This window comes from Chlorocebus sabaeus, chromosome 29, assembly GCF_047675955.1.
Source record: "Chlorocebus sabaeus isolate Y175 chromosome 29, mChlSab1.0.hap1, whole genome shotgun sequence".
In the NCBI taxonomy this organism is placed as follows: Eukaryota; Metazoa; Chordata; class Mammalia; order Primates; family Cercopithecidae; genus Chlorocebus; species Chlorocebus sabaeus.
Genome location: NC_132932.1, coordinates 23,332,107 through 23,353,720, shown reverse-complemented (window position 1 = coordinate 23,353,720; position 21,614 = coordinate 23,332,107). Strand labels below are relative to the sequence as shown.

Here is a 21,614-nt window from a genome sequence, read left to right as displayed (position 1 = left end):
AAATGTATCCTTCCACATTATTTTTAAAAATATGCACACACACATATACATATATGTGTGAGTACATACAAACACATAGAAATATGCAGTTTATGTGTGTGTTTTTATAAATGGTATCAATAAACAGTATACTGTTAAGATCTACTGATGCTGATACTGTAACCAAACAATATCTTGAAATACTAATCTTTGTGGGTGCTTTCCTCACTTCATCATTGTATGACTGTCTCCTATTCAGTCAGGGACCTCCAAGTTGACTTAAGAAGAATACAGATTCTCTGAGTAGTACTTAAAAGAGAATAAAATACCGGGCGCGGTGGCTCACGTCTGTAATCCCACCACTTTGGGAGGCCAAGGCGGGCGGATCACGAGGTCAGGAGATCGAGACCATCCTGGCTAACACGGTGAAACCCCCTCTCTACTAAAAATGCAAAAAATTAGCCGGGCGAGGTGGCAGGTGCCTGTAGTCCCAGCTACTCGGGAGGCTGAGGCAGGAGAATGGCGTGAACCCGGGAGGCGGAGCTTGCAGTGAGCTGAGATCCGGCCACTGCACTCCAGCCTGCGCGACAGAGCGAGACTCCATCTCAAAAAAATAAAAAATAAAAAACAGAGAGAACAAAAACTCTGTGTGTGTGGGGGGGGGGGGGGTGTATATTTTCTACTTGAGAATCAGATAGGAAGGCCCTAAGGAGGGCAAGGAAAGCACAGAATTTATGCCATAACAATAGACCAGAGAGAGACTTTAAAAAAAAGGTAATTATGGCTTCCCCAAAACCTTTCACAATATGACTGTCTAAGAAGAATATTGGGTCAATGCTTTAAGGATATGACACAGAAGTCAGAAACATAAATGTCTGTGGAGGCTAGGCAGATGATATAAATGCCAGATCAGGATGAATGGCAACCAACCACTTATGCCTTTAGTGTTAGGGACACAATACGCAGTGGTGTGGACCACTGCAGACTCCAGACTGGAAGGCAGCTGTTCCCCAGTTACAGTCAATTATTGCTATTGTAAAATGCAAGCTAGTTGTCAGCTCTTCCCATTTTTACAGAGATGCGGGGGGGGGGGGGGGAACAAAAAACAAAAAACAAAAGACCTGATCTTTTGATGTAAAAATCTCTCGATTTTCAAGTGTTGATTATTCAAAATCCAAAGCTTCAGAAACAAAACAATACAGTGTGCAGGCCAATACTTGGCCGGTCCCATTGCAGGCTGAATTTATATCTCTGGGATTGGGATGAGTTAGCAACTCTCGTCTACCTCCGTGCATGTTCCTCTGCTGACACAACTGATGTCTCAGTGAAACATTCCGTGACAAATTAATATATAGAACATAGACAGCTTTTAAAAGTTAATGGGTTTTTTTCATATAGAAAAATATAACTGGTAATTGGGGCTATTTTCTAGCTTCCATTTACATTTGGGAACAGGTTTCTGAAACAGGATAGGACAAAACCACACACTGAACTATCTTTTTCATTTCCTGGCATTTTCAAATTTATCAGGAGAGTTTCAAACTGTGTCACCTTGGAAATATATTGGCCACCATACTTCATGTCCTCTGAATGAGGGAAGATGCCCCAGCAGTATCCAGAAAGGGGACATAGGCTTATGGTTCCAGAGAAGAAGGGTTCTTCTGAAGATTCAGACACTTGTGACAAGTGTCTGTCATAGAACATCTGGGGAAGCAAATCCTGTCTTCAATCAGCCCACTGCAAGACTGCATGTTCTAAGGGTTGAAGGTTGAAATAAAGATCCCTTAAGGATAACTATCTTAAAGGAGGGTAAGGAATGAGCCCCTGTTGTCTCCGCTCTCCTTTGCAAGGCGAAGACATGCAGCGGCACAATACTGGTTTAGCATATGGTGCATTTAACCATTCGCTGTTTTCACCAAACTCTATCTAAAACTGAACACAGCTGCTTGGGAGGTTGAGGCAGAAGGATCAGCTGGGCCCGGGAGTTCAAGGCTATGATTGCAGCTGTGAATAGCCACTGCACCAGCCTGAGCAACACAGAGAGACCCTGTTTCTTAAATCAACAAACAAACCAACAAAGCAACCAGAGATTATAAATAGAGAATCAATCATTCCCCCATAAAAGTGAAGTTTGTTTTTAACTGTCAGGGTTAGCAGCAGAAATTTAAGAGTGCCGAACAATTTTTAAGAATGAACTGCCAAGATGGAAATATTGATGGCACATGCTCTGTATGAAAAAACAATCATTGATGACCTCTTGCTAAACAAACTTACTGTTTTAAAAATAAAGATGTTCTGGGATTCAGGTACATGAATTTTATGAAGAGGATCATCCTACCTTGAAGATGAAATCAGCCATCAGAGGTCCTGGAATCTTAAAGGTTTGCCTCTCGGAGCCCCTCTGAAATTCCACTGTTGTGTTTTCTACAACAAAGACGCCAGGGCTGTTAAAGCTGTGTTCTCCTTTGCTTCCTTGAAGTGTTTTTGATTCAATAACTACAATTAAAATATACGATTCAAATAAGAAACAATCTTAAAGGCATTTTATTACAAAAGACACTTTAGCAAGTACAATGTCAGTATATGATATCAAAACAATGTCAAAATAGCCACTCAGTTTACAAACATTAATTGATATTGGTGAAATAGATATATCAGATTTTTAATTGTCTATAAAAAAGGAGCTAACAAGGGTGTCAGGCCCTAATAGTTCTACTCAATTCTTTGGAGCCATTTCTAGCATAAGGGGAAAGAGAAAACTTTTCTTTCTTTATATGTTTTCATGATGTAGCTAATACTCAAAGTAAAGCTATGGTCACTCATTTTATTACTTGTCAAAAGATCTTATGCCTACTCTTTTAGACAAAAATCACAGCAAAATTCAAATTTGCTTTTTATCAAACAAAACTTTTCATTTTGAAATAATTCTAGATTAACAGGAAGTTGCAAAAATAGTATAGAGAGGTCCTTTGTAACCTTCCTTCCCTTTTGTCTAATGTTTACATGTTACAAAAGTAGAGTCGAACATCAAAACCAGGAAATTGACACTGGTACAATATGTGCATATAGTTCAATGTCATTTTATCACCCACCATCACAATCAAAATACAGAACCATGCCATTGCCACAAAGACGTCCCTTGTGCATGAAACCCCTTTTTTCTAATTTGCTTTCACATGAACAAAAGTGCTTTTAGGATTTCCTTCAGAAAAAAATGTTTGCTTATCACAGTTTAAACAAAAAAGCATTTCTACTTTATTTAAATTTGTCTTTCCTCCCTCTTTCTTTTCTTTCTTTTATTTTCTTTTAAATTTGTCTTTCTTCCCTCTTTCTTTTCTTTCTTTTATTTTCTAAGTGTCACCATACTTAGTAGATCTGGTTTCATGTCGAGAGAGGCAATAAAAAATGTATACACAGCTAGATTCTGGGGCACCTGCATTTCTGGCCCCGTATTTTTCTCTAGCCTTCTGCCTTGGGTTTTCATTGCCTCATATCTAAAATGAGGAGTCAGAGCAGTCAATCTCCCAGGTCCAACTCTATTTTAAAACCCACATTTGATTCAATGATATCATACCAGTCTTTAACAATTTCAAACAAAGAACACAAAGGAACCAAAATTCCACTGAGTGTCAAAAATAGAAAGCTGATAAAATGTGACAAAATAGTCTGGCATTAGGGAGCTTCCATCCACGGGCTGCTGGGCTTTGGTTGTTTTCATTTGCTGGATTTTTCTCTGTCACTGGAGCAGCTGCAGGAATTCAAGTGCCCTGGACAGACTGCATAACAGGCATTAGGAGACATCCCTGATTATCCCTGACAGGCAGGCTGGGAACTTTTCTGGGAAAATTCAAAGGCTGGACATGAGCTACTTGATCTGGAGGAGTCATTAGCGGTCGAAGAATAATGCTGGCTACTTTCAGGCACACAAAACCCCAACCACTTTGGCCCTGATCTCCATGACCGCAATAGATTTTTGGAAAGTGTGAGATTAAATTCATTTCCTAGTTCCAATGAAGATATAAAACTGAGTGTTATAAAGTGAGTTGTCAGTAAAAATGAAATGGGGAACTGGAGATAGTAAGTGGGCCCTACAATGGATGTCTCTAAAGTCAATGAGAAAAAAAAAACGATGAGCATTAAGGCAATATCAAGACGCAAAATGAAGTTGGACATAACGCATCCTCACAGAAGGCATGCAAAATACAAGTTTCTAGACACTGATTTAGCCTGAAATGACTTGATTAAATTCAAGTAGCGTGCAATGGATTCCGCGGCTGTGTTGGGGTAGTAATTGTTTTACCATTGTGCTAACCTTCTGGACCACAGCGTTCCAAGTTGCAGATCGGGATGCAGAGTTGGGGCAGGGGGTGTAAAAATCTGGGAAGGTGATCTGGGAGAAAGGGACGACCAGTTGCTATGATATCTATTCCCTAAACCAAAGGCCAGCATTTTTGTTAACTTGGTTTTGATATTTTGTTTTTAATACAGAATCTAGCCACTATTTTAACAGTGTCTAAGAGTCTCAGTGACATGAATATAAAAACACAAGTAGCAAAAACAATGTTCAAGTTCACGTTAATTACCCAAACCACTCTGCTTCTCCACTATATGGAACACTTATTGTAAAATATTTTTAATTTGAGTATTTCAAAAGGCTTCCAGTTCTCTAAAGCACAAACACTGGTTGCCTTTCTAGGAGGCAGAAAGCAGGTATTTTGACCTCGATTGTGTAAATGGGTAAGCAGAATCAAAGGTGAATGAAGAAAGACTGGTGAAGTGATTCGGTGAAAGTAGAGTTTATGGACACAAACAATTCTGATAATCTGGATTAACAAAGCCATTGTGCCAAATCCCCAGCAAAGTGGAGGCCGATGCAGTTCTTTAAAAGTTGTCATTTTTATTGGTGGCAAACTTGCTTCTCCTCTGTGCTGGTGCCTCTTAAAAATAAATGATAAATAAAGGAGTTTGTGGTGTTTCAATCAACAATTCAGATGATGACTCATGGATACCTTTAAGTTTTTATTAATTTCCACCATTTCCCCATATTTACTGCAGCCCCATGTGACAAAGTGTGATTCATGGCTAGTGAGAGCTGCATGTGGAAGCCCTTCAGTTCTCAGAGGTTTCACTGACCCTCTGTGGTTTCTGCAGCAAGGTGGCTAGTGTGTGGGAGACCCCAGGAAGCCTATAAACATCCCCACCAGTATTAAGGGAAGAGAGTGTGAGCCTTCTTTCCTGCTGGCCACAGCCCAACTTCTTTCTCCTCTCCAGACTTAAAACTGAGGGGAGGGAGGGAAGTGTTGGGGAAGACATGATAGGTAGTCTCAAAAAGAGTAAAAATTAGAAATCATGACTTTCTTTTATCCCCAAGTCTTCACAACTCAGGTCTCTAGTGATGCCTTTAAATATTTTAATCCATTACTAGCTATTTGTAAAAGAAATTATGCCTAGAAAAATGACAGATGCTTCTAACTGCTTCTAGTTGAAGGGTCTGCATTGAGAAGTATCAGTTCAGGCTTCTTTCAAAAAAGGCAGGGTCATGGTAACCATCCCCAAGAGGTCTCCCTAAATTCTAAAGGCCATGAAAGTACTGTCAGGTAAATGTGGAATGGGTGTTTAGTATGGCTAACATAGTTATAAATACAACAAACTTATATGTACAGTAGAGCTGTATTTGTATATGCTAATTTCATTCATGTCAATTTCCTTTGACTGGTCATTAGGTACAGTACCCATGTTTATTTATACATCTCTATATATGGTAATCAGATAGGGCTTAAAGGGAAAATATTCTTCCAATTGAATTGGAGGTTTTTGGTTTACGATCTCTTGACTTCTTAAGTTTATTGCTAGTCAAACACATTTAACGCTGAAGTTTTGCTGCAATAAAATCTGTTTTGCAGGGATCTGCTTATTGCTTCCATTTTTTAAGGGATGCACCCCTGGAAAATTTGGGGCTGTGTGCTCCCCATAATGCTGTGGCAAGGCTTGGGACAGGACTGGAAATTCAGGATCTAAACAAACACTTCTAGGCAGTATGTAAGATGGATATTCTGCAATTAAAATTCACTCCACAGCAAAGAGACTGACATTAATGTTGCTGGGTGTTTTCGGTTCTTAGTAATGCAGTCTTTTGGATAGTTATAGTTAATGTGGATGCTAAAAGAATGGCTTATTACTGCAAAATAAGCTTCATTTCAGAAATATCTCTTTTACAAATAAAAATTAAGAAAAAAGTTCCATAAATCCAGAAAATAAAACCACTTCTATATTTAGATATTCAGAAATGTTAACTAAGTGCTTAGTAAATGAAGCCAGTTCTATTCATCAGCAAAGAAGGATAACTTTCAGAAATACTTCTACTGCCAATTGTGAGATTGTTCAGAGAGGGAAATAGTCCAAGCAACAATAGTCACTCTTGAAGAAATGGGAACATTTTTGAGCCCTGTTCTTGGAAGAGTGCCAGTCTTGAACATAAAGTTATGTTGAATATGCCAGAACATACACACATAAACGAATTTTTGTCTCAAAGTGTTCACCTTTACTTATTCTGTTTACTGTTTCCTTATTCTGTTTTTACAATTTATAAAACTATATTTGGAGCTGAATTTTGGGGAATGGCCTTTAATATCATGAGACTATCAAGACCATTCACTGCGTTTTTTTGTTTTTTAACGTCTTTTCCACATATAATTTGCATGCCATAAACTTTGCCCTTTTAAAATGCATAATTTAATGGTTTCAGTGTATTCACAGAGTGAAGCCATCACCATCATCTATTTATTACTTCAAACTCACAGTATTCTGGGAAACCAGTGTCGGCCTTCAGGAACCCCTAGACGGGAAGCTGTGAAGTGCTAGCAGCAAGGCTTGTTCTGATCAGCCATATTCACTAATAAGGTTTTGTATTTTAAATTTTGTTTTGTTTAATTTTTTTGTACCACTTTGCTGAAATCTCCAGAACATTCCCAAATCTTACTTTACTCTCCATGTATTACTATTGTTTTAGAGACACGGTCTTGCTGTGTCACTCAGGCTGGAGTGGCAGATTGCAGTGGTGCAATCAGAGCTCAATGCAACCTTGAACTCCTAGGCTCAAGGAGTAGCTTAGACTACACGCCTGTAGTAGCCAGGCTACTCCTTGGACTACCTCAGTCTCTTGAGTAGTTTGGACTACAGGCATGCACTACTATGCCTAGCTAATTTTTAAAAAATTTTTTGTAGAGATGGGGTCTTCCTGTGCTGTCCAGGCTTGTCTCAAACTCCTGACTCAAGTGATCCTCCTGCCACAGCCTCCCAAAGAGCTGGTATTACAGGTGTGAGCCACCGCACCCAGCCATCCTATACAAAATAGTTTATTTGACATATAATTTGGTTTTTATTTTCCCATGAGGGGATTAATCTTAAACAGTAAATTTCCCATTGGGGTATGAGAACAGAAAAATTCAGGGTACAATACAGATAATTTCCCTGGTTATATAGACTATTTTACCCACTATAGAATAGTTGGGGGTATTCAACAGGGTACTACCACCCCCAAGAATGGAAATAAAGGAAAATTTTGAATTTCTTCAAGAGAAATTCCAGGCACCTAACTAGCCTTGAGAAGTAAATGAGCAACTTCACAAGCAGGAAGGTAATGGTGGATTACAACAATAGCCAAAAAATGTTGGAGTCACAGGATGTATGGTTCCCTGTAGAAACTAATAATAACATTTTAACATATATCCCTGAGTAGTTTTTCAGGAAATCTAGATCCCTACCAAATGGATCCACTGGCACACAGACCTCCATTAAGAGGGAACTGAGGCTGAACACTGACTGCCTTTCTTTGTCCTACATTTCTTCCTGAGGCACCTGGAGATCACACCCAAGGGCCAGATCTAACATTCTTTTCTGCTGACTCCAAGTCTTAGGCAAAACTTTCCTTTCTTAACCAATAGCAAATCAGAAAATATTTGAATCTACCTATGGTCTGTAAGCCCCCACTTCAAGATATTCCACCTTTTCAGGTCAAACCAGTACATAGCCTCCATGTATTAATTTGTGACTTTGCCTATAATGTCTATCTCCCTGTCTTTAAAAATCCTTACATGTAGGACATCAGGGAGTTCAGGTCTTAAGCATGAGCTGTTTGATTCTCTTTGCTTGGTGCTCTGCAATAAATACCTGACTGTCTGTGCTGCAAATCCTAATGTCAGTGTTTAGCTTTGCTATGCCAAGCAGGTAGACACAAGTTTGGTAACATTACCCATTAACTTAGAGAAAGTTTCTTTTGCTTGTAGGTTTGGTTTGCGACTTTTTTTGTTTTGTTTTGTTTTGTTTTTGTTTTTTGGCTAACTAAACTTTCAGGATATTAAAAAATGTTAAGATTAAATTCTACTTACAGAGGTGGGCAGGTCCTTTCACTGTAATTCTCACACTTCGACTCCCCAAAGGAACAGCTATTACATTTTCTTCTCCTGGGAAAGAAGAGAACACAACTGCAATAAAACCAGTACACTAAAGGCCTATGAAAATGATCAAGTCAATCAAAACTGGGGGCATCTGCAAAATATTCTTAACTATTATTTCATTCCTGCAATCCTAGCACTTTTGGAGGCTGAAGCGAGCAGATCACTTGAGGTCAGGAGTTCCAGAGCAGCCTGGCCAACATGGTGAAACCCCATCTCTACTGAAAAGACAAAAATTAATCAGGCGTGATGGCGCATGCCTGTAGTCCCAGCTAACCGGCAGGCTGAGGCAGAAGACTCGCTGGAACCTAGGAAGTAGAGTCTGCAGTGAGCTGAGAACACGCCACTGGACTCCAGCCTGGGCAACAGAGTAAGATTCTGTCTGAAGGAAAAAAAAACAGGAAATCTTTGGAAATCACTAACTATGTGTAAAGCAGATGAGTATTACATAATTTCATTTAAATACACCCTTAAATAACACTAAAGAAACGTTTAAAGTAAATGCACTGCCTACTACCTCAATTGCCTTTACTCTAATGACCCAATCCATGTGTTTTGATGAGGGTCTGCAAACTGTGGCCCCTAGGCCAAATCTAGTCACACCTCTTCATTCATTCATTTAAGGCTGTTTGTGCTCTTCAAGGTAGAATTGAGTTGTAGTAATGAGACCATATGGCTCAATAACACTAAAATATTTACTGTACTATCTGACTTTTCACAGAAAAATTTCATGATCCTTGGCGTAGACAATTACCTACTGGAAATCCTGGTCCTCACAGATGTTTTTTCACACTGCTATACGCTCTGATAATTTAATTTTTGTGTTCACATAATAATCAAAGCTCATGTATGATATTGTATCCCACTAGTTCCCTATCTGAACATTGTTTCTAAATGAAACTAGAACATTATTAACGCTAGGAATTACTTCAAGCATATGTTTTGGTCTAACTTACGCAAAACAATTTTTTTTGGATAAACTCTCCAGAGTGAAAGTAGTGAAGCAAAGGATATCAATATATTGATTGACTAGTTTACAAGTTTTATTAAATAGAAATACCTGTTTATAATTAAAAATTAGAAAATGCAGGGGGGGCACCCAAGATGGCTGAATAGGAACAGTTCCAGCCTCCAGCTCCAAGCGTGAGTGACACACAAGACAGGTGATTTCTGCATTTTCAACTGAGGTACCAGGTTCATCTCACTGGGGCATATTGGACAGTCAGTGCTGGTCCGCAGGTGCAGCTCGACCAGCGAAAGCTGAAGCAGGGCGAGGCATCACCTCACCTGGGAAGCACAAGGGGGAAGGGAATTGCTTTTCCTAGCCAAAGGAAATTGAGACACACAACACCTGGAAAATCGGGTAACTCCCACCCTAATACTGCGCTTGATCAAGGGTCTTAGCAAAAGGCACACCAGGAGATTATATCACACACCTGGCCGGGAGGGTCCCATGCCCACAGAGCCTCCTTCGTTGCTAGGACAGCAGTCTGAGATCTAACTGCAAGGCAGCAGCGAGGCTGGGGGAGGGGTGCCTGACATTGCTGAGGCTTAAGTAGGTAAACAAAGCTGCCGGGAAGCTCAAATTGGTTGGAGCCCACCACAGCTCAAGGAGGCCTGCTAGTCTCTGTAGACTCCACCTCTGGGGACAGGGCATAGGTAAACAAAAAGCAGCAGAAACCTCTGCAGATGTAAATGTCCCTGTCTCACAGCTTTGAAGAGAGCAGTGGATCTCCCAGCATGGAGGTTGAGATTTGAGAACAGAGAGACTGCCTGCTCAAGTGGGTCTCGGACCCCTGAGTAGCCTACCTGGGGGACATCCCCCACTAGGTGCAGACCAACACCTCACACCTCACACGGCTGGGTACACCCCTGAGACGAAGCTTCCAGAGCAAGAATCAGACAGCAACACTCACTGTTCAACAATATTCTATCTTCTGCAGCCTCCGTTGCTGATAGCCAGGCAAACAGGGTCTGGAGTGGACATCAAGCAAACTCCAACAGACCTGCAGCTGAGGGTCCTGACTATTAGCAGGAAAATTAACAAACAGAAAGGACACCCACACCAAAACCCCATCAGTACGTCACCATCATCAAAGACCAAAGGCAGACAAAACCAGAAAGATGGGGAAAAAGCAGTGCAGAAAAGCTGGAAATTCAAAAAATCAGAGCATATCTCCCCGTCCAAAGGAACACAGCTCATCGCCAGCAATGGAACAAAGCTGGATGGAGAATGACCTTGATGAGTTGAGAGAAGAAGGCTTCAGTCGATCGCACTTCTCAGAGCTAAAGGAGGAACCACGTAACCAGCGCAAAGAAACTAAAAACCTTGAAAAAATAATGGATGAATGGATAACTAGAATAATCAATGCGGAGAAGATCTTAAAAGAACTGATAGAGATGAAAACCATGATACAAGAACTACATCACAAATGCACAGGCTTCAGTAACTGACACGATCAACTTGAAGAAAGAGTATCAATGATTGAAGATCAAATGAATGAAATGAAGCAAGAAGAGAAGTGTAGACAAAAAAGAGTAAAAAGAAAGGGACAAAGCCTCCAAGAAATATGGGATTATGTGAAAAGATCAAATCTACGTCCGATTGGTGTGCCTGAAAAGTGATGGGAAAAATGGAACCAAGTTGGAAAACACTCTGCATGATATCATCCAGGAGAACTTCCCAAACCTAGTGAGGTAGGCCAGCATTCAAATTAAGGAAATACAGGGAACACCACAAAGATACACCTCGAGAAGAGCAACTCCAAGACACAATTGTCAGATTCACCAAAGTTGAAATGAAGGAAAAAATGTTAAGGACAGCCACACAGAAAGGTCGGGTCACCCACAAAGGGAAGCCCATCAGACTAACAGCACATCTCTTGGCAGAAACTCTACAAGCCAGAAGAGAGTGGGGGCCAATAGTCAACATTCTTAAAGAAAAGAATTTTCAACCCAGAATTTCATATCCAGCCAAACTAAGTTTCATAAGTGAAGGAGAAATAAAATCCTTTACAGACAAGCAAATGTTTAGAGATTTTGTCACCACCAGGCCTGCCCTACAAGAGATCCTGAAGGAAGCACTAAACATGGAAAGGAACAACCGGTACCAGCCATTGTAAAAACATACCAAAATGTAAAGTTCATCAATACTAGGAAGAAACTGCATCAACTAATGAGCAAAATAACCAGCTAATATCATAATGACAGGATCAAGTTCACACATAACAATATTACCCTTAAATGTAAATGGACTAAATGGTCCACTTAAAAGACACAAACTGGCAAATTGGATAAAGAGTCAAGACCCATCAGTTTGTTGTATTCAGGAGACTCATCTCACATGCAGAGACATACATAGGCTCAAAATAAAGGGATGGAGGAAGATCTACCAAGAAAATGGAAAACAAAAAAAAGCAGGGGTTGCAATCCTAGTCCTGATAAAACAGACTTTAAACCATCAACGATCAAAAGAGACAAAGAAGGCCATTACATAATGGTAAAGGGATCAATTCATCAGGAACAGCTAACTATCCTAAATATATATGCACCCAATAAAGGAGCACCCAGATTCATAAAGCAAGTCCTCAGAGACTTACAAAGAGACTTAGACACCCATACAATAATAATGGGAGACTTTAACACCCCACTGTCAACATTAGACAGATCAACGAGACAGAAAGTTAACAAGGATATCCAGGAATTGAACTCAACTCTGCACCAAGAAAACCTAATAGACATCTACAGAACTCTCCACCCCAAATCAACAGAATATACATTCTTCTCAGCAACACATCACACTTATTCCAAAACTGACCACATAGTTGGAAGTAAAGCACTCCTCAGCAAATGTACAAGAGCAGAAATTATAACAAACTGTCTCTCAGACCACAGTGCAATCAAACTAGAACTCAGGACTAAGAAACTCAATCAAAACCGCTCAACTACATGGAAACTGAACAACCTGCTCCTGAATGACTACTGGGTACAAATGAAATGAAGTCAGGAATAAAGATGTTCTTTGAAACCAATGAGAACAAAGATGCAACATACCAAAATCTCTGGGACACATTTAAAGCAGTGTGTAGAGGGAAATTTACAGCACTAAACGTCCAAAAGAGAAAGCAGGAAAGATCTAAAACTGATACCCCAACATCACAATTAAAAGAACTAGAGAAGCAAGAGCAAACACATTCAAAAGGTAGCAGAAGGCAAGAAATAACGAAGATCAGAGCAGAACTGAAGGAGACAGAGACACAAAAAACCCTCCAAAAAAATCAATGAATCCCGGGACCAGTTTTTTGAAAAGATCAACAAAATTGATAGACCGCTAGCAAGACTAATAAAGAAGAAAAGAGAGAAGAATCAAGTAGATGCAATAAAAAATGATAAAGGGGATATCACCACCGACCCCACAGAAATACAAACAACCATCAGAGAATACTATAAACACCTCTATGCAAATAAACTAGAAAACCTAGAAGAAATGGATAATTTCCTGGACACTTATACTCTCCCAAGTCTAAACCAGGAAGAAGTTGAATTCCTGAATAGGCGAACAGCAGGTTCCGAAATTGAGGCAATAATTAATAGTCTACCAACTAAAAAAAGTCCAGTACCAGACAGATTCACAGCCGAATTCGACCAGAGATACAAGGAGGAGCTGGCACCATTCCTTCTGAAACTATTCCAATCAATAGAAAAAGAGGGAATCTTCCCTAACTCATTTTATGAGGCCAACATAATCCTCATACCAAAACATGGTAGAGACACAACAAAAAAAGAGAATTTTAGACCAATATCCCTGATGAACATCGATGCAAAAATCCTCAATAAAATACTGGCAAACCGGATCCAGCAGCACATCACATCAAAAAGCTTATCCTACATGATCAAGTGGGCTTCATTCCTGGGATGCAAGGCTGGTTCAACATACACAAATCAATAAACGTAATCCAGCATATAAAAAGAACTAAAGACAAAAACCACATGATTATCTCAATAGATGCAGAAAAGGCCTTTGACAAAATTCAACAGCCCTTCATGCTAAAAACTCTCAATAAATTCGGTATTGATGGAATGTATCTCAAAATCATAAGAGATATTTATGACAAACCCACAGCCAATATCATACTGAATGGGCAAAAACTGGAAGCATTCCCTTTGAAAACTGGCACAAGACAGGGATGCCCTCTCTCACCACTCCTATTCAACATAGTGTTGGAAGTTCTGGCTAGGGAAATCAGGCAAGAGAAAGACATAAAATCAGTTAGGAAAAGAAGAAGTCAAATTGTCCCTGTTTGCAGATGATGTGATTGTATATTTAGAAAACCCCATCGTCTCAGCCCAAAATCTCCTTAAGCTGATAAGAAACTTCAGCAAAGTCTCAGGATACAAAATTAATGTGCAAAAATCACAAGCATTCTTATACACCAGTAACAGACAAACAGAGAGCCAAATCATGAATGAACTCCCATTCACAATAGCTTCAAAGAGAATAAAATACCTAGGAATCCAACTTACAAGGGATGTAAAGGACCTCTTCAAGGAGAACTACAAGCCACTGCTCAGTGAAATGAAAGAGGACACAAACAAATGGAAGAACATACCATGCTCATGGATAGGAAGAATCAATATTGTGAAAATGGCCATACTGCCCAAGGTAATTTATAGATTCAATGCCATCCCCATTAAGCTACCAATGACTTTCTTCACAGAATTGGAAAAAACTGCTTTAATATGGAACCAAAAAAGACCCCGCATTGCCAAGATAATCCTAAGTCAAAAGAACAAAGCTGGGGGCATCACACTACCTGACTTCAAACTATACTACAAGGCTACAGTAACCAAAACAGCATGGTACTGGTACCAAAACAGAGATATAGACCAATGGAACAGAACAGAGCCTTCAGAAATAATACCACACATCTACAGTCATTAGATCTTTGACAAACCTGATAAAAACAAGAAATGGAGAAAGGATTCCCATTTAATAAATGGTGCTGGGAAAATTGGCTAGCCATAAGTAGAAAGCTGAAACTGGATCCTTTCCTTACTCCTTATACAAGAATTAATTCAAGATGGATTCGAGACTTAAATATTAGACCTAAAACCATAAAAACTCTGGAAGAAAACCTAGGTAATACCATTCAGGACATAGGCATGGCAAGGACTTCATGTCTAAAACACCAAAAGCAATGGCAACAAAAACCAAAATTGACAAATGGGATCTAATTAAACTAAAGGGCTTCTGCACAACAAAAGAAACTACCATCAGAGTGAACAGGCAACCTACAGAATGGGAGAAAATTCTTGCAATCTACTCATCTGACAAAGAGCTAATATCCAGAACCTACAAAGAACTCAAACAAATTTACAAGAAAAAAACAACCCCATCAAAAAGTGGGCAAAGGATATGAACAGACATTTCTCAAAAGAAGACATTCATACAGCCAATAGACACATGAAAAAATGCTCATCATCACTCGTCATCAGAGAAATACAAATCAAAACCACAATGAGATACCATCTCACACCAGTGAGAATGGCAATCATTAAAAAAAAAAGGAAACAACAGGTGCTGGAGAGGATGTGGAGAAATAGGAACACTTTTACACTGTTGGTGGGACTGCAAAGTAGTTCAACCATTGTGGAAAACAGTGTGGCGATTCCTCAAGGATCTAGAACTAGAAGTACCATATGACCCAGCCATCCCATTACTGAGGCCATACCCAAAGGATTATAAATCATCTGCTATAAAGACACATGCACACGTATGTTTATTGTGGCACTATTCACAATAGCAAAGACTTGGAATCAACCCAAATGTCCATCAATGACAGACTGGATTAAGAAAATGTGGCACATACACACCATGGAATACTATGAAGCCATAAAAAAGGATGAGTTTGTGTTCTTTGTAGGGACATGGATGCAGCTGGAAACCATCATTCTCAGCAAACTATCGCCGGAATAGAAAACCAAACACTACATGTTCTCACTCACACGTGGGAATTGAACAATGAGATCACTTGGACACATGAAGGGCAATCTCACACACCGGGGCCTACTGTGGGGTGGCAGAGGGGGGAGGGATAGCATTAGGGGATATACCTAATGTAAATGACGAGTTAATGGGTGCAGCACACCAACCTGGCACATGTATACATATGTAACAAACCTGCACGTTGTGCACATGTATCCTAGAACTTAAAGTATAATAATAAAAAAAGAAAATGCAGATAAACAAAAATACAAAATAAAGCTTTTTCTAATCCTACTGCCCAGAGATAATCACTTCTAACACTTTGATGAATGTCCATTCCAGATTTTTTGTTTGTTTTTAACAAGTATACATGTAAAAGGAAAGACTGAACCATACCTAAATATCCATCAATATGGGAAAGATTACATAAACAAGAACATCCATACTAAGGAATACTCTACAACTGATAAAAGTAATGATAAGGAGCTATATGACCTGATATGGAAAGCCTGCCAATATATACATTGAAGATTTAAAAAAGGAAGGTTAAAAAATAGGGCAGTGGTATCTTGGAAATGATACTAAAAGCACAGGAAACATATGAAAAAAGACTAAATTTGACCAAATCAAAATTAAACCTTTGTGCACAAAAGGCCACTATGAATAAAGTGAAGAGGAAACCTACAGAATGGGGGAAAACATTTGCAAATCACTTCTTAGAAAGGGGTTATTATCTAGAATATATAAAGAATGCTTATAACTCAACAACAACAAAAACAACCCATTCAATAAAAAGGTCAAAAGGACTCGGATTTCTCCAAAACAGTTATACAAATGGCCAATAAGTACACATGAAAATGCTCAATATCGAGGTTACACCCCGGGGGGTGGAGCAAGATGGCCGAATAGGATCAGATCCAGTCTCCAGCTCCCAGCGCGAGGGACACAGAAGACAGGTGATTTCTGCATTATCAACTGAGGTACTGGGTTCATCTCACTGGGGAGTGCCGGACAGTCGGTGCTGGTCAGCTGTTGCAGCCCGACCAGGGAGAGCTGAAGCAGGGCGAGGCATCCCCTCACCTGGGAAGCACAAGGCGGAAGGGAATCCCTTTTCCTAGCCAGGGGAACTGAGACACACAACACCTGGAAAATCGGGTAACTCCCACCCCAATACTGTGCTTTAAGCAAACGGGCACACCAGGAGATTATATCCCACACCTGGCCGGGAGGGTCCCACGCCCACGGAGCCTTCCTCATTGCTAGCACAGCAGTCTGCGATCTAACCGCAAGGTGGCAGCGAGACTGGGGGAGGGGCGCCCACCATTGCTGAGGCTTAAGTAGGTAAACAAAGCCCTGGGAAGATCAAACTGGGTGGAGCTCACAGCAGCTCAAGGAGGCCTGCTAGTCTCTGTAGACTACACCTCTGGGGACAGGGCACAGCTAAACAACAACAACAACAACAACAAAAGCAGCAGAAACCTCTGCAGACGCAAGCGACTCTGTCTGACAGCTTTGAAGAGAGCGGTGGATCTCCCAACACGGAGGTTGAGATCTGAGAACAGACAGACTGCCTGATCAAGTGGGTCCCTGACCCCTGAGTAGCCTAACTGGGAGACATCCTTCACTAGGGGCAGACCGACACCCCACACCTCACACAGTGGAGTACACCCCTGAGAGGAAGCTTCCAAAGCAAGAATCAGACAGGTACACTCGCTGTTCAGCAGTATTCTATTTTCTGCGGCCTCTGCTGCTGACACCCAGGCAAACAGGGTCTGGAGTGGACCTCAAGCAATCTCCAGGAGACCTACAGTGGAGGGTCCTGACTGTTAGAAGGAAAACTAACAAACAGGAAGGACACCCACACCAAAACCCCATCAGTATGTCACCATCATCAAAGACCAGAGGCAGATAAAACCACAAAGATGGGGAAAAAGCAGGGCAGAAAAGCTGGAAATTGAAAAAATAAGAGCGCATCTCCCCCTCCAAAGGAACGCATTTCATCGCCAGCAACGGATCAAAGCTGGACGGAGAATGACTTTAACGAGATAAGAGAAGAAGGCTTCAGTCCATCAAACTTCTCAGAGCTAAAGGAGGAATTACGTACACAACGCAAAGAAACCAAAAAGCTTGAAAAAAGAGTGGAAGAATTGATAACCAGAATAATTAATGCAGAGAAGGCCATAAACGAACGAACAGAGATGAAAACCATGACACAAGAAATAAGTGACAAATGCACAAGCTTCAGTAACAGACTCGATCAACTGGAAGAAAGAGTATCAGCGATTGAGGATCAAATGAATGAAATGAAGCGAGAAGAGAAATCTAAAGAAAAAAGAAGAAAAAGAAATGAACAAAGCCTGCAAGAAGTATGGGATTATGTAAAAAGACCACATCTACGTCTGATTGGGGTGCCTGAAAGTGAGGGGGAAAATGGAACCAAGTTGGAAAACACTCTTCAGGATATCATCCAGGAGAACTTCCCCAACCTAGTAGGCCAACATTCAAATTCAGGAAATACAGAGAATGCCACAAAGATACTCCTCGAGAAGAGCAACTCCAAGACACATAATTGCCAGATTCACCAAAGTTGAAATGAAGGAAAAAATCTTAAGGGCAGCCAGAGAGAAAGGTCGGGTTACCCACAAAGGGAAGCCCATCAGACTAACAGCAGATCTCTCGGCAGAAACTCTACAAGCCAGAAGAGAGTGGGGGCCAATATTCAACATTCCTAAAGAAAAGAATTTTCAACCCAGAATTTCATACCCAGCCAAACTAAGTTTCATAAGTGAAGGAGAAATAAAATCCTTTACAGATAAGCAAATGCTTAGAGATTTTGTCACCACCAGGCCTGCCTTACAAGAGACCCTGAAGGAAGCACTAAACATGGAAAGGAACAACCGGTACCAGCCATTGCAAAAACATGCCAAAATGTAAAGACCATCGACGCTAGGAAGAAACTGCATCAACTAACGAGCAAAATAACCAGTTAATATCATAATGGCAGGATCAAGTTCACACATAACAATATTAACCTTAAATGTAAATGGACTGAATGCTCCAATTAAAAGACACAAACTGGCAAACTCGATAAAGAGGCAAGATCCATCAGTCTGCTGTATTCAGGAGACCCATCTCACACGCAGAGACATACATAGGCTCAAAATAAAGGGATGGAGGAAGATCTACCAAGAAAATGGAGAACAAAAAAAAGCAGGGGTTGCAATACTAGTCTCTGATAAAACAGACTTTAAACCATCAAAGATCAAAAGAGACAAAGAAGGCCATTACATAACAGTAAAGGGATCAATTCATCAGGAACAGCTAACTATCCTAAATATAAATGCACCCAATACAGGAGCACCCACATTCATAAAGCAAGTCCTTAGAGACTTACAAAGAGAGCCTCCCATACAATAATAATGGGAGACTTCAACACCCCACTGTCAACATTAGACAGATGAACGAGACAGAAAGTCAACAAGGATATCCAGGAATTGAACTCATCTCTGCAGCAAGCAGACCTAATAGACATCTACAGAACTCTCCACCCCAAATCAACAGAATATACATTCTTCTCAGCACCACATCGCACTTATTCCAAAATTGACCACATACTTGGAAGTAAAGCACTGCTCAGCAAATGTACAAGAGCAGAAATTATAACAAACTGTCTCTCAGACCACAGTGCAATCAAACTAGAACTCAGGACTAAGAAACTCAATCAAAACCGCTCAACTACATGGAAACTGAATACCCTGCTGCTGAATAACTACTGGGTACACAACGAAATGAAGGCAGAAATAAAGATGTTCTTTGAAACCAATGAGAACAAAGATACAACGTACTAGAATCTCTGGGACACATATAAAGCAGTGTGTAGAGGGAAATTTATAGCACTAAATGCCCACAAGAGAAAGCTGAAAGATCTAAAATTGACACTCTAGCATCACAATTAAAAGAACTAGAGAAGCAAGAGCAAACACATTAAAAAGCTAGTAGAAGGCAAAAAATAACGAAGATCAGAGCAGAACTGAAGGAGATAGAGACACAAAAAACCCTCCAAAAAACCAATGAATCCAGGAGTTGTTTTTTTGAAAAGATCAACAAAATTGATAGACCGCTAGCAAGACTAATAAAGAAGAAAAGAGAGAAGAATCAAATAGACGCAATAAAAAATGATAAAGGGGATATCACCACCGACCCCACAGAAATACAAACAACCATCAGAGAATACTATAAACACCTCTATGCAAATAAACTAGTAAATCTAGAAGAAACGGATAATTTCCTGGACACTTATACTCTCCCAAGACTAAACTAGAAAGAAGCTGAATCCCTGAAGAGACCAATAGCAGGCTCTGAAATTGAGGCAATATAATAGCCTACCAACCAAAAACAGTCCAGGACCAGATGGATTCACAGCTGAATTCTACCAGAGGTACAAGGAGGAGCTGGTACCATTCCTTCTGAAACTATTCCAATCAATAGAAAAAGAGGGAATCCTCCCTAACTCATTTTATGAGGCCAACATCATCCTGATACCAAAGCCTGGCAGAGACACAACAAAAAAAGAGAATTTTAGACCAATATCCCTGATGAACATCGATGCAAAAATCCTCAATAAAATACTGGCAAACCGGATCCAGCAGCACATCAAAAAGCTTATCCACCATCATCAAGTGGGCTTCAACCCTGGGATGCAAGGCTGGTTCAACATATGCAAATCAATAAACGTAATCCAGCATATAAACAGAACCAAAGACAAAAACCACATGATTATCTCAATAGATGCAGAAAAGGCCTTTGACAAAATTCAACAGCCCTTCATGCTAAAAACTCTCAATAAATTTGGTATTGATGGAATGTATCTCAAAATCATAAGAGCTATTTATGACAAACCCACAGCCAATATCATACTGAATGGGCAAAAACTGGAAGCATTCCCTTTGAAAACTGGCACAAGACAGGGATGCCCTCTCTCACCACTCCTATTCAACATAGTGAGAGAGATGCCCTCTCTCACCACTCCCATAGTGGCTAGGGAAATCAGGCAAGAGAAAGACATAAAATCAGTTAGGAAAAGAAGAAGTCAAATTGTCCCTGTTTGCAGATGATGTGATTGTATATTTAGAAAACCCCATCGTCTCAGCCCAAAATCTCCTTAAGCTGATAAGAAACTTCAGCAAAGTCTCAGGATACAAAATTAATGTGCAAAAATCACAAGCATTCTTATACACCAGTAACAGACAAACAGAGAGCCAAATCATGAATGAACTTCCATTCACAATTGCTTCAAAGAGAATAAAATACCTAGGAATCCAACTTACAAGGGATGTAAAGGACCTCTTCAAGGAGAACTACAAACCACTGCTCAGTGAAATAAATAGGACATAAACAAATGGAAGAACATACCACGCTCATGGATAGGAAGAATAAATATTGTGAAAATGGCCATACTGCCCAAGGTAATTTATAGATTCAATGCCATCCCCATTAAGCTACCAATGAGCTTCTTCGCAGAATTGGAAAAAACTGCTTTAAAGTTCATATGGAACCAAAATAGCGCCTGCATCTCCAAGACAATCCTAAGTCAAAAGAACAAAGCTGGAGGCATCACGCTACCTGACTTCAAACTATACTACAAGGCTACAGTAACCAAAACAGCATGGTACTGCTACCAAATCAGAGATATAGACCAATGGAACAGAACAGAGTCCTCAGAAATAATACCACACATCTACAGCCATCTGGTCTTTGATAAACCTGAGAAAAACAAGAAATGGGGAAAGGATTCCCTATTTAATAAATGGTGCTGGGAAAATTGGCTAGCCATAAGTAGAAAGCTGAAACTGGATCCTTTCCTTACTCCTTATACGAAAATTAATTCAAGATGGATTAGAGACTTAAAAGTTAGACCTAATACCATAAAAACCCTAGAAGAAAACCTAGGTAATACCATTCAGGACTTAGGCATGGGCATGGACTTCATGTCTAAAACACCAAAAGCAACGGCAACAAAAACCAAAATTGACAAATGGGATCTAATTAAACTAAAGAGCTTCTGCACAGCAAAAGAAACTACCATTAGAGTGAACAGGTAACCTACAGAATGGGAGAAAATTTTTGCAATCTACTCATCAGACAAAGGGCTAATATCCAGAACCTACAAAGAACTCAAACAAATTTACAAGAAAAAA

At 40.1% G+C, this 21,614-nt stretch overlaps 1 protein-coding gene across 12 annotated transcripts in view; it reads right to left on the bottom strand.

Moving 5' to 3' along the window:
• ADAMTSL3 (ADAMTS like 3) overlaps positions 1 to 21,614 on the bottom strand; it is a 402,196-nt gene that overhangs the window by 177,064 nt on the left and 203,518 nt on the right. For all 12 annotated transcript variants that reach the window (XM_007990199.3, XM_007990200.3, XM_037987797.2 and 9 more), the window contains 2 exons: positions 8,367 to 8,441; positions 2,318 to 2,475 (listed from right to left, as the gene is read on the bottom strand). In XM_007990199.3, coding sequence (XP_007988390.3) covers positions 2,318 to 2,475; positions 8,367 to 8,441 — 233 coding nt within the window. The remainder of the gene's footprint in view (positions 1 to 2,317; positions 2,476 to 8,366; positions 8,442 to 21,614) is intronic.